Raw genomic sequence first — 13,614 nt, forward strand, 5'->3', positions numbered from 1 at the left:
GGGAACTTGACTAACCGTTGGGTTTGGGCTCTCTGGGTTTAGAGGGAACTTGACTCACCAGTGGTTTTGGTTCCTCCGGGTGACGGCGTCTCGGTGTGGCTCTCGATCCAGTCCCAGCCGCTGTCGCAGTAGGTGCGGATCTGCTCCAGCATGTGCAGCACCCTCATCTCCCGGCGGGCCTGGCCCTCATCTTGCTGGGAGTAGATGATGTTGTGCAGGGCGGCGCTCGCCCTGGACTTTGCCTCACGACTGCAGCTTGCCGTTGTGCCGCCTGCCGCTGTCTCTCCAGTCCCACCAGGAGCTTCATGCAGGATCTGGACCAGCAGGGGGACACAGCCGGACTTTCTCATGGCGATGCAGCTGTCCTGGGAGCTGGACAGGGCCAGCAGAGTCCTGGACATCTCCTCCTTATCTCTGTTAGCCAGCATGGAGAGCAGCCAGAACACCATCTCCACCTGAGGGGTCAAATGTCAACAACCTTTCTCATTCACCGGTTTACAGCCATCATTACATTATTATCATTTGTAGTACTACTGGAGAAACAGTATTTAAGGACTATTCTACCAGTTTCACATTTAAGCCCCCAGTTTACATTTACATCACTGCTCATCATTTTTCAAATCAGTCATTGGTTTTTAGATTAACAGGAAGCTGATGGTTACAGTTAATTTCTACGAAAATCAACTTGCAGAAACTTGAAACTTCATTGTGGAAATTGTAGTTTTATAAAATACAGGTTATTTTCTCAAACTCATTTATTTGGGGTAAAAGTTATGTTATTACTTTAAAAAGATTTTTTCTTATATGTGCATGTATTTAAAACAAAAACAAACAAACAAACAAAAGTTGATGTAATAAAACAATGAAGGAAAATAAACAAAAACTGATTATAACTGTAATTAAAACAGCAACTAACGATTATTTTCATGATTGATTTTATCTGTAAAATGTCAGAAAATAGTAAAAAAAAAATGCCCTTTATAATCCAGGGTCTTTAAATGTCTTGTTTTCTCCAAACAACAGTCCAAAACCAAAAATATTCAGTTTATTATCATGTATGACAAAGAAAAGCATTAAATTATCATATTTGAGATGCTGGAACAAACACATGTTTTGGCAGGTTGTGACAGGTTTGTGTGTTTTTATGTTGTTTGTCTGAAACTTGCAAAAGAAATTCTTAACCTCAATGAGGTTTTCCTGGGGGAGGGGGGGGGGGTTCCATCAAGCTGCTAACGGGATAGTCTGGCTTATTTCAATAAGCATCGCTAATTTAAGTGAGAGCTCCGTTCCATCACTGCGGCTTATATGAGTCCCAGCTCAGTAACCATGGTAACCATGGTGACTTAGTCAGCAGAACTAGCTGCTCCGTGGCAGGTTAAAGGTAACTTAACTTAATTCAGCTGCGTGTCAAAGAATGTCCGACAGACGGAAACAGACTCTCAAAAGACGGTTCCATCAAGTGTCTTTTCACACTCGCATCACTTCTCCGTGTTCAGGAAACATAAAATAGAAGAACTGTGAGGGACTTTTACAAAAATACTTCAGTAAATCCCCATTTTGTTCGTGGTCACTCTAGTACTGGACTGGACCCTTTTATTTAAAAGGTTATTTATTTATTCATTCACTCATTTTGTCATTTGTTTATTTTGACAAAAAGAAAATTAAATAAAGGCCAAACCATGTCCCTCTGCTGTGTTTAAATGTGTACAGTATTAACTGCTTATAGTGAGCAACATTCACCGCTCTCTTCGCTTGTTCTGCTGCCGGGAAAAGAAGGAACTTGTCGCCGGCAAAAGTCAGAACCTGCTGCCTCAAAAATGCTCACAATGCGTTTGAAACAGCTGCACTGTATTATGAAACAGTCAATAAAATTCAGTACCTCTATTATCATTATTATTATTCGTTATATTATAGTGATGTTTGACCTGGACAGACGTGATCACTAAGTGATTTCCACTGTATTTATATCCTTCTCCAGTTTCTTTATTTCCAACTGCAACTTAATTTTTAACTTTCATTGACGCTTGTTTACGAACATTTTGTGAAAGAGAAAATGTGTCAAAGAGTTTGATAATGTTGGTAAGTTGGTTCTTTTTCAGGTAAAATAAAGGTAACATAAATGTGAATATGTTTCATATGAATTGATTTCGGTACCTTGCTGCCTCCGTCTGCAGCAGCTTCTGTTCCTGCAGCTGCAGCTGATGACGTGTTGTTCTCCGGTTCTCCAGCAGGAGGCTTCTCTGCACCGGACAGCTGCACAGAGACACACAGAGGAGGAAGACATGAGGCTCCGGATGATGTTTGTGTTTGTGTTTGATTGTTGATGTCGGGGTTAAAGTGAGGTCGGATGTGAGGACGTCGGACTGCTTCAGTTCAAGCGGAGACGAACTGAACAGAATATCTGAGTATCTGAGTATACATAGTAGAATATACTGTGTCATGAACTTTAGATATTACTGTTATGTTATATTAGACCAATGATTAGGGGATATGATGTTTTGTGAGCTTAAATATTTACTTTTTACGCTACTTTTTTTCATCACTTTTATATTTCCCTTTTATATTATTATATTTGATGGCATATAGTGTTTTATTTCATTTTATTGTCATTGCAGTTTTAATTGTGCTTTTATCTCGTGTCGTCATTTTAGTATTTTTATATACACTACATATATATATATATATATATATACTTACATTTCATACAGGAGCTTTTTCCTTTTATTTGAATTTTTACTGGTTTATATATGAAATTATTTCTTGTAACTTGCACTTTCATCTGTTTTATGTATCAGTGCTGCTTGATATACTGTCTGTCATACAGGGGGCTTACATGAGTTTATAATGTTTTTATTTTTTTATTCTGAAAATCATTTTTAATCTGGAAAGAACTTTGTGCTTAAAAAGTGCTATATATATATATATATATATATATATATATATATATATATATATATATATATATATATATATATAATTATCATTATTAATAGTATCTATGGCATTTATCTGTAAACTGTTTCTTGATTGATTTTTTACAGATAATCTACTATATTGTCTTTTATTTACAATTATGTAGGAATTGACAGAACGCATGAAACTACATTTTTGTGTCATATTTGATTGTACAGTCAGAAATTCTTCAACTCCAAATAACAAATTATGATTTCATTGGTTATCAGGCTTTCGATAATCATGGTAATATACAAAAATAATAAAGCACTACTTTTAAAATCACCTTTAATTTCCTTGATAAAGACCTGATACTTTATGATAAATAATGTTATGATGTTACATTAAAATGTTAAACAAATTAAAATGTGATGTATTATGTTTGATTGATGATGTGTTTTTGTGTATTTTTAGGAGAAATGTCTGTAAATAAAATATAAAATTACGTAATTAATTAACTACATTAATTAATTTAAATACAGAGGAGGTGCTGCGACTTTTTTCAGCCTTCCAGTGAGTTTTTGTGGCTGTTTAATGCATCACTGTTAGATGTTATTTTTAAATAATCATTTTAACTTAAAGCTGCTGCTTCCCAGCTGTTTTACCGGTTAATATTCTGTATTTCTTCGTGGTGTATTATATATGTGTGTGTGTGTGTGTGTGTCTATGTATATGTTGTTTTTTTCCATCCAGTGTGTTAAAACGTGCACGTTCAGAGCAGCAGCTGAAGCTGTTTTTTGGGTTAAATTCCAGCGAAGTGAAAACAACACCTGACCTACTTTTGCTTTTTGTGTGTTTTGTTTCAGACCAACGGCTGCAGAATTTATCAATCTGCTTCTTACAGAGAACACAGACAGACATCAACATACAGGGTGATAAATATCTTTGTTTTTTATTATTTTTTTTATTTCCACTTAAATTATTCTGTGATGAGATGAAGCACTGGATTTAGTGCTGAATGATTTGTGAAAAAAGACTAATTAGTCTAACTAATTTACTATTCATTAATTATTTGCTGTTATTTGTTCTATTTTCTTCTGTAGGTTGTGTTAATGTGTTTCATATTTATTTTATTGATCTATTTTGGTGAAATGTCTTTGTAAGCCACTGGCAGAAACCCTTTTGTAAAACTTACAGTATTTTTTGCGTGTTTTTTAAAACATCATTGCAAGTAAATAAACTAAAACTAAAGTTTTTGTTTCCACTGAGTGAAATAATCAAACCGCAGATTCATCTCTATCGAATTCAGCCGCTGGAAACGTTCAAGTTCCTGTAAAACCTAAAGATTTCCTCTAGAATTAGCTGCACAGCGTTCTTTTCACTGCCGGCCTGCTAATCCTCACACACACACACACACACACACACGCACACACACACGCACACACACACACGCACACACGCACACGCACACACACACGCACACACGCACACTCAGCTCCATTTAGATTCACAGACTAAAATCCTCAGAGAGTCGTGTATCAAAGCTTTCATCCCCCCTTTTCTCCATCCCGTCACCATGGCAACGCCCCGGGGTGTGATGTGTGTGTGAGTGCGCCAAAGACTGTCTGCAGACAAAGACAGTGTGTGTGTGTGTGTGTGTGTGTGTGTGTGTGTGTGTGTGTGTGTGTGTGTGTGCTGCAGACAGGCTGATCTGAAGTTGTTTTTTTTCTTCTTCTTCTTCTTGTTAACAAAAGGAAACCTGAACATTTCTCTTCTTCTTGTGTGTTCGACAGACTGAATCCTCGCCGTCTGTGGCTCTGATCCAAAACCTCCATTAAACACAACGAGCTGCATGACATGACGACAAAATGGACGACAGCGAGAGGAGACGCAGCGGAGGATGAATTCAGTTTATCTGCCTCTGACTGTCAGGATTCATCCGTCAGTAAGAACAGAGGACGTCCGACTATGACTGAGATTTACTGGATGTTCATGCTGCCCAGAGCAGAAATGATTGAAATGTCCTCCTGACCTTTCCTGTAGCGCCACCCTCAGGACATTTTCAGCTGCAGTCTACATAACACAGGCAGCCAAAGCTCCACATCCAGTAAACCAGGTTACTTAAAGGACAGTTTCGGGTTCAGAAACTCTGAATTCACTCAAAGTGACCCAGAAATGAAAAGTGAACTGATTTAATCTGCAGTTTGGGAGTCGTAGTTCACTTCTACCCTGAAATCTTTATGTCCACAGACTTGCAGCTTTGACTTTTTACTAAAGAACCAGATATTTTCTAACACAGTTCATCTTTTGTTCTGATGATTCAACCAGGCGAGTTTCATGTTGATCCAAACTGTAGAAGAGAGAACTGAACCGTACCGATAGATACCTCTTACCATGTAGACTTGTTCAGAGAGAATATCTTCAGAGTCAGTATGGAGAGCAGGAACTGTTACAGTGACCACGACCTATTTCCACACACAGATGAACACATCAGTAATGTATTAAGACAGACTTGAAAAGACTTGACTGATGTGGTGCCACCACACGACTCCGGGTGCAGACGCTGAGATCAAACTGTCCTGAGTTTCTGCTAATTGAAGCCGGTCGCAGCAGCTGATCATGAGATCAAACTTGGTTTGGAGTGTTTACAAAGTCAACGTTAATAACAGCATCACGTTTTCATTCTTCAGAGAGCAGTTCTGTGTAAGGCAGACGCCACTGAGCATGTGTGAGAAAGCACTTCTGTTTACAGCTTCACTAGGTAGTTGTGCTACAGATCACAACCTCTGGACTTTTTACTGAAGTTCTTTATATTATATTTTATAGTGTAGCACAAATTCAAGAGGTTGTGATATGCAGCAGAACAAGCTGCATTCCTGCACATGCTCAGTAGCGTCTGCCTTACACAGAACTACTCTCCAGAGACTGAAAACATGATGCTGTTATTAGTCTTTGGAACCGTTTCTAAACAAACTAACGTGACCAAACTCTTCATAAGTTAAGTTAAGTTTCTGGACAACAACGGAGGAATCAGATATATCAGCTTTGATACACACACAATACTTGTTAGTAGATCAGTTTATTGTTGGTTTGGATCCAAACATGAAGAAAAATATAGAAAATCACCAGAATGATCTTTCAAAACTACTAAAACTGAAAGATATGCGTTTCAGCTTGTACCAGTATTGTCAGGTCAGTTTACTACATGAAATATACCAAATATATAATGTCACCTCCATTGTGCTGAGGTGCAGAGATCTATAAATCTGATTGGATGAGAGGGAAATGAGGGAATATGTTTCTGATAATTTAGGTGAACTGAGCCTTTAAGCCTTCCTCTCCTCTCTGACAGTGATGATTTCATCTCGTTGTTATTCTCAGAGGGAATCAGAGCGGAGAAAGGACGAACCGCCTCGCTCTTTATCTCAGACTCGCTCGCTCCGTGCCAGCTCTGCAGCCTGGCAACAGCCAATCACAGCACAGCTCAGCGGCGGGGAGAAAGCCTGGTGCCTCTGCATAGCAACGAGCCGAGAGAGAGAGAGACGGAGAGAGAGTAGAGGAGGAGGAGGAGGAGGAAGAGGAAGAGGAAGAGGATGTGGAGGAGGAGGACTGCAGGTTTAACATAAAGAGTTTCTGGATCATCAGAACCTGATGATCCAAATCTGTTTAAAATCTTTTTCTTCTCTTTTTTTTAAAAAACAAGTCTAACTTTACTGTTAACGTTATCAAATGAAAAGAAATCCTGGACAGAGACGTCCCTGTCCCAGTAACGTCTCTGTCCTTCCTCATGCTACAATGCTACATGTAATATAAACACAGGATAATAATATAATAATGAGAATAAATATATAGAAATATACAATCCTCTAGTTGACATCTCGTTTGTAGGCATCAGAGGCATCATGAGACTGTTTCATAACCAGTTAAAAGTTCCTTGTAGTAACTTTAAATGTATTTATTACAATATAAGGTAACACTTTACTTTAAATCCCCCTATTTATCATTAATAATCAGTACATAAAGAGTTAATAAATGTCTATAACACACTATAATATAGCAGATATAAGCAGATATAAAGATATTTTAAGTGTTTATTGATGTTCGGTTTGTATTCTAACTTCTCCTATGACGACATATTTTATATTATTAAAGCTGTGTTGTATTATATTATCACTCATTATCTGTTTATACAGCAGCAAACACTTCTGGGTGTCCACAGGAGGAGTTATAGTTGTTGACTAATACATTAATAAACACTTATATCTGCTTACAGCTGCATTATAGTGAGTTATAAACCAACTGTTTATTTGCTCATTATTAATGACAAAAGTTTAGTTCATTAAATTAAATTCCTGTATGATGTTTTTGCTGAAACAAAACTTTCACTTTTTGTAGGACAAGGCAGGAAAATGAGCGGTTTCAGTACAACCCTGCTCCAAACTTTAAACCAGAACTAACTCCTAAAAGACACTCAGAGACACCCAGCGAATCTCAACCAGACTGCTGCACTCATCAACCAATCAGCTGCTCTGCACTCAAGAGTCAAATATGGAGTCAAACTGGTTGAACCAGAAGCGATGAACCAGATGAATGAAAGAATGTCGAGCTTCCTTTCAAACGCTCAGAGATCACAGAGAGGACACTGATCTGTCTGACGGAGGACTGATCGTTGTTTTCTCGTCGTGTGTTTTAACGAGCGGACCGAGGCGGCCGTCACTGTAAGTATCTGACTGCTGTGTGTGAACATCTGAAACCAGATTAACAGAACAAACAGCAGACACTCACATACAGATCACTATTAGACCTGAAGAGATTTGCCAATTTGTTGATTGAAAGACCAAGAACAACCAAGTGTATTAATCATTAATTAAATGTTTTATGGTTCCAGGTTTGAAGGTTTTATTATTAGTAAATTGTTTAAATCTCTTTGAGGTTTTGGATTGTTTGTCAGATTAAATCAGCAGTTTTAAGACGTGACTCAGCACTTTGGCTTTATTATTCATATTTACTAGACTGAAAAAAGAATTTTGACTCTCTGATATTAATATTCGTGTTGCAACTAACGATTATTTTCAGTATCAGTTAATCTATCTATTATTTTCTCGATTAATTCAAGTAGTTGGGCTATGAAATGTCAGAAAATGATGAAAAATGTTTCCAAAAGCTCAAGATGACATCTTCAAATGTCTTGTTTTATCCAAACAAAGATCTTCAGTTTACTGTCATCGAGACTAAAGAAATCAGAAAATATTCACATTTTAGAAACTTGAATCAGAGAATTTTTGTTTGTTTTTTCTTTCAAAATAAGCCAAAATGATTAATCCATTATGAACATAGTTAATTTTAGCAATTTATTTAAGCAGTTTATTTTCTGTCGATCGACTAATCAATTAATGGACTAATGGTTGCAGCTCTAATTAATATTGTAACCCGTGTGTGGGTAACTGAATGTCCTTGTTTTTATTCTTTTTGCCAACACACCTAGTGGAATATTATTTGGATATTGGGTACTATTTTTAAAGTTTGAATAAGTTAAATTTGACCGTTTTACAATCAAAATAACTACTGACATTTTGAGAACGACATAGTTTCCTGTTTGATCTTCATATTGAGACATTCATACAATACTGGTAATAAATTAAGATTTTTAAAAATATGATTATTCATTACTGGATTGTGTGCTGCAGGAAAATACCAGTTCACCAGTATAACACTGTTTAAATGTGTGTTTCCTGCAGGTCTCCAACACTGAATTAAAAAGCAAAAAGGATTTACAGCACCTACACTAACCTGTAAGACCACGGCGAACATGAAGTGAAGAAAGCAAGAATTTCAAAGATAAACAACAAAACTTGTGAGTCTCAAAATGAGTTTTGCTGAGGACGACCTGACCGACGGATCACTGACAGAACCTTCACGGGAAGATGAGCAGAAAGAGTCTGAAATATATGAGAACAGCTCGACCAACGAATTCGACCCAAAAGATCCGAAAGATGAAGATGTGAAGTCGAAAGATCTTCTTAACGTAAATCAGAAGCAGAGGAGAACAATCAGTCCGCTGACTCTTTTCAAAGAGGATTTAAACCACTTTAAAGAAGAGTTGTTGAACGTGTTTAAGGACAAAGACACAAAGACAACGCATGAGGACCGGCCATCAAGTCAAAGAGAAAATAAACCTGCTGCTAGCACACTGCATCTTCTGAAAGAGGACTTAAGTCAGTTTAAAGAAGACGTGACCAGCGTCTTCAACAAGGACAAAGACATGAAGTCTGCAGATGCTAAAACCAGTCAGTTGATCAACCCGCTGAGTCTTCTCAAAGAGGACTTCAGTCACTTTAGAGACGACATCTCCAGCATCTTCAGAATCGGCCTTTCAAAGGAGAGAGACAAAAAGGACGATGACTCCTCAAACGCCGTCAAGATAAAAGACTCGATAGCTGAAAGAAGTGAATGCTCAGACAAACCCTTTACGAATCTGTTCAGAAAAGATCAGAGCAAAGTTTTTAAGACTGTCCGAAGACCAGAGAACGTCCAAGAGGATAAAAAGATGGTTTCAGAAAAGAGCGAGGAACAAATGGACAGTGGTTTTAGGGGAAATCTCTCAGAGCCGAATGCAGAGACAGTTGACGCCAAGAAAATGAACAACAACAAGCGAGACGGACGGAATCAGCTGGAGGAGAGTGAGCTGGATGTAAACATCTCTGAGGACGAAACTGAGAGCTTCTCTGAAACACAGAAAAGTGAAGAGATATTAACAGGTAAGACTGTTATTTTTATATTAAAGCCCACTAAATGATATTAAAATCTTGCTAAATCAAAATAGTTCTGATTGGTAATCTTCTTTCTCTTCCTCTCTGAGAGTGAAACATGGATCAATCTCATGGTTAGCTTAGCTTAGCATAAAGACTGGAAGCAGGAGGAAACAGCTAGCCTCTGTCCAAAGTTCACATATAGACCCATCAACACCTCTGAAACTCACTAATTAGCATGTTGTATCTTTGTTTAATCTGCAAATAAACATAAATATAATATATAAACATCAGTTTGTGATTAAGAGAGAGCACATATAGAACTCTTTCTCTTTCCTGGTGATTAACATGTTAGCAAACAGCTGCCAATGATTACTTGTCGGGTTCCTCTGGGTTCTACTTTTGGTTAAAGCTAGATTAATTATTTTTTATTATTTATACTTGGTGGCAGCATAACAAACTTAAAACACAACAACTGACATATTATTATCTTATGAAGGAGTTGTGGCTAAAATGTTAGCAAACAGCAGACACAGAGCAACATGATCATCCCATTGGGGTCATGTTTGAATGTAAGTCCAACATTCACTCTCCTTTTAGCTCTGGTTTGGTCTCCACCAACTCCTGAGAAACGTATCTGGCTCTTTAGCTGCTCCATGTTCCACTTTCTTCACTAGCGAATCTCTAGAGTACAGTACAGTAGAGTACAGCGGGTTTGAACCGGACAAAACTGCAAAACTAGGAGCTAAAGAAGGCTGAAAAGCTGCAGACGCTTTGTGTTATATGTGTTATATTTTTATATTAACCCAGTTTCTCTACAGCTGAGCAGAAATGTTGGACTGAAGACAGGAGTGACGACTCCTCTCAGATGTCAGGAGAAGACGAGAAGATGGACAAAGAGAAAGAAGAAGACAAATCTTCTCCGTCCTCTGGGATCAGTCTCTTCTGTCTGAGAGACACTAACAAAGTCGACAGGAGGTGTGTCGAACCACAGGAATTAAGTTTAAACTACAGCGTCGCTGCAGACAGATCTGATAAAACCTTATGAAAGTGAAATGTTACGTGTGATGATTATAATTGAACTGTGTGATGTTTTTGTCTTGCAGTGATCAGCCAGATGGAGACCTGTGGCTGCTGAAAGACTGTGAGCTCACATAGATTTGATTTCTTTCTGCTTAAATATTTTCTCCTACATTTAATCCCTCTGAGTTTGAGCTTCTTTAATACTGTTTACAGTATCATCTGCATAGAGTTACAACTTTTACTGATACTCTCATGTTCAGATGGTTTTGGGGATAAATGTTACAAGAGGGACTTTGGTTAGTAATATGGATCATAGACAGATTATCACAAGATCACAAGTTCAATTTAAAGTTAATTTCTAATCCTGGTACACTAAAGTTTGTCCAGCGTAAAGAAAGTTGTTTGTATTTTGGTGGAAATTGTGTCTTTGACGTCTCAGAACCACTTCCCGATGAGTCATCTCATCTCTGCTCTGCTCGTGTTTAACATTTCATTCTTTCTCTCAGATGCCTGTTATCTGACCTTTGACCCCAACACCGCCAACTCAGAGCTACGTTTGAGTGATGGCAACAGGAAGGCGACTCGCGTGTGGTCGGACCACCGGCCCTCGGACCACCCGGACCGGTTCAAGAGCTGCCCTCAGCTGCTGTGCAGGGAGGGGCTGCTGGACTCAGCGTACTGGGAGGTAGTGTGGAGCGGCGGCGCTGACATCGGCGTCACCTACAACAGCATCTACAGAGACGGAGACGCGGCGAGCTGCCTGCTGGGATGCAATGACCTCTCCTGGAGTCTGGAGTGCTCGGAGGGAAGCTACACGCCGAGCTACAACAACAAGAGGCTCAGGTCCTGCTCACCCGAACCCTTCACTCACAGAGTCGGGGTTTACCTGGACTGGGGCGCCGGGTCTCTGTCCTTCTACTGCGTCTCTCGGGACGCCATGATCCACCTTCACACCTTTACCTCCACCTTCACAGAGCCGCTATACCCGGGCTTCTGGGTGTGGGCGTACAACGGCTCAGTGTCGCTGTGTCAGGTGGAGTTAGACTGGGAACGCCTGCTGCAGTGAAGACTGACTGCAGGTGGAGTGAAGGGTAAGGCAGCGTTCAGACTGAAAACAACCCTGCATTAATACAGTACAGAGGCTGCAGCTGTGGGTGCCTGCAGGAAGTCAGGTTGGAGCTACAGATGGTTTATCAGGCGTCACAGGATTTTACAACTCTGGAAAGTTAATCTTGAAGCAAACAGTCAAACACGGCATTCATGTTACAAAGTCATCCACCAGGAATGTGTGCTCACATGTATGTGATTGGCCAACGCAGCTTCTTGCCAGATGACATCGGGTTGCATTGTGGCAAAAGTTGAGCTCAGTTCAACATTTTGCTGGACCAATGCTGCATTTTTTTTGCTGAACCCTCTGTGGTGGCACCTCTGCTGCTGCCCCCATTCAGATGAATGAGAGAGCTGTGAAACGTCTCAAAGAAGGATTTTATGGGTGATGAGGCTCGCAGAGGAGCTGATGTGGACTTTTTACGAGTCCGAACACAGTATTACAGATCTTGGATTTGTAACTTGAGATCTTGGAACATGGAGGAATAGTTTGTATTATCTGGAGAAGTTAGAAGTAAAGGCCTGTTCTCTAATATAAACCTGTCCCAAATAAAGACCTGGGCCTTGTTTCCCAATAACGACTGATCTGAGAAGCTAGAAGTGTTTCTACGAACAATTTCTACACGTTAGAGTGTTAAGAGATGTTGTAAACGACACAAATTCAGTTGAAAACAAAGCTTAATGTGCTGTGAACAGTCTACAGTCTTTTTAATTCATGTTCCTGGATGGAAACCGGTTTAAGAAAGTAATAAAAACTGTATTAGAATCAGTCTGTCAGCTGTTATCTCTGTGAAGTTGTGTGTGTGGATTTCAGTTTATGTGATGCATCTGTTTGTGTACATTTGTGTGTGTATGTGTGTGTGTGTGCATTAGTATGTATATGTGTGTATGTCTGACCTGTAGCTGACTCTCCTGACTCCCTCGGGACTCCTGCAGCTCCTTCTCCAGCTGTTCCAGACGAGCAACACGCATCTGCAACACACACACACACACACACACACACACAAAGAGTTCAGACTCGTCCAGATGTGCTCTGTTTACACCAGCAGCTGTCTGTGTTGAATCTCATCATCAACAATAGTGTCATGAAACTATCCGCCACGGCTGATGCTGAGAAATGAGCAGCCAATCAGAGGCCAGGCTCAGTCTCACCTGCGTCCTCTGAACCATCTCGTCGCTGGTGCCGAAGCGTTCCTCCATCACCGATCGGACCTGCTGGGCCTCAAACTCCAGCTGCTGACGGATCAGATCCATCTGCAGAGAAAACTATGACACAAACACGCTGAAGTCAGACTGACTGTCTGTCGTCACTTTTACTGTGAGCTGAAATGATGATCAAGTAACAGAGATTGAAATCACTACTGAATATCTTTGGGTTTTGGATTGTTGGTCAGCAGCATTTTTCATGTTTTCTGATATTTTTCAGATAAAATAGGAAGACGTGCTGAGAGAGACTGAGGGCAACAGCTCTAACCGACGTTATCTTAAGCACTGATGTAATTTGGACTCTTTATTGCCTCCAGACATCAACAGAAGAACAGAACAGAAGGGAAAAAGTGGAATTTCTGTTGCGTATATAATCGCGCATGTGTGTGTGTGTGTGTGTGTGTGTGTGCTCACCGTGTCGATGCGTGGCAGCTGAGCGAGTCTCTGCGACAGCGCCTCCAGCTGGCTGAAATACCAGCAGCGCTCCCTCTCCTCCCGGTCGATCTCCCCCAGCAGGAGGTTCCTGCAGACAGAAACACACAGACTGTATCAGCTGCCTGTTTCACCGCCGTTATTACAGGTAACACCGACATTAGCTGCAGCTTAATCAGACTGACAGTCCCTCGGAGGCCCAGGA

General features: G+C 39.9%; 2 protein-coding genes across 2 annotated transcripts in view; one reads left to right on the plus strand and one right to left on the minus strand.

The window, feature by feature from the left end:
* Positions 1-13,614, minus strand: part of apc2 (APC regulator of WNT signaling pathway 2) — a 48,297-nt gene that overhangs the window by 14,157 nt on the left and 20,526 nt on the right. Inside the window, exons 6-10 of the mRNA XM_042416051.1 lie at positions 13,392-13,500; positions 12,924-13,037; positions 12,669-12,743; positions 2,155-2,253; positions 59-455 (exon numbers count right to left, since the gene is read on the minus strand). Of these exons, the coding sequence (XP_042271985.1) occupies positions 59-455; positions 2,155-2,253; positions 12,669-12,743; positions 12,924-13,037; positions 13,392-13,500 (794 nt within the window). The remainder of the gene's footprint in view (positions 1-58; positions 456-2,154; positions 2,254-12,668; positions 12,744-12,923; positions 13,038-13,391; positions 13,501-13,614) is intronic.
* LOC121900093 (myb-like protein X) lies at positions 8,641-12,501 on the plus strand. The gene is made up of 4 exons (XM_042416053.1): positions 8,641-9,650; positions 10,463-10,619; positions 10,748-10,785; positions 11,171-12,501. The coding sequence occupies exons 1-4, from the start codon at positions 8,759-8,761 to the stop codon at positions 11,728-11,730; spliced, it is 1,647 nt and encodes a 548-aa protein (XP_042271987.1). The 5' UTR covers positions 8,641-8,758; the 3' UTR covers positions 11,731-12,501.

The sequence above is a fragment of the Thunnus maccoyii genome, chromosome 7 (assembly GCF_910596095.1).
Source record: "Thunnus maccoyii chromosome 7, fThuMac1.1, whole genome shotgun sequence".
Lineage (NCBI taxonomy): Eukaryota > Metazoa > Chordata > Actinopteri > Scombriformes > Scombridae > Thunnus > Thunnus maccoyii.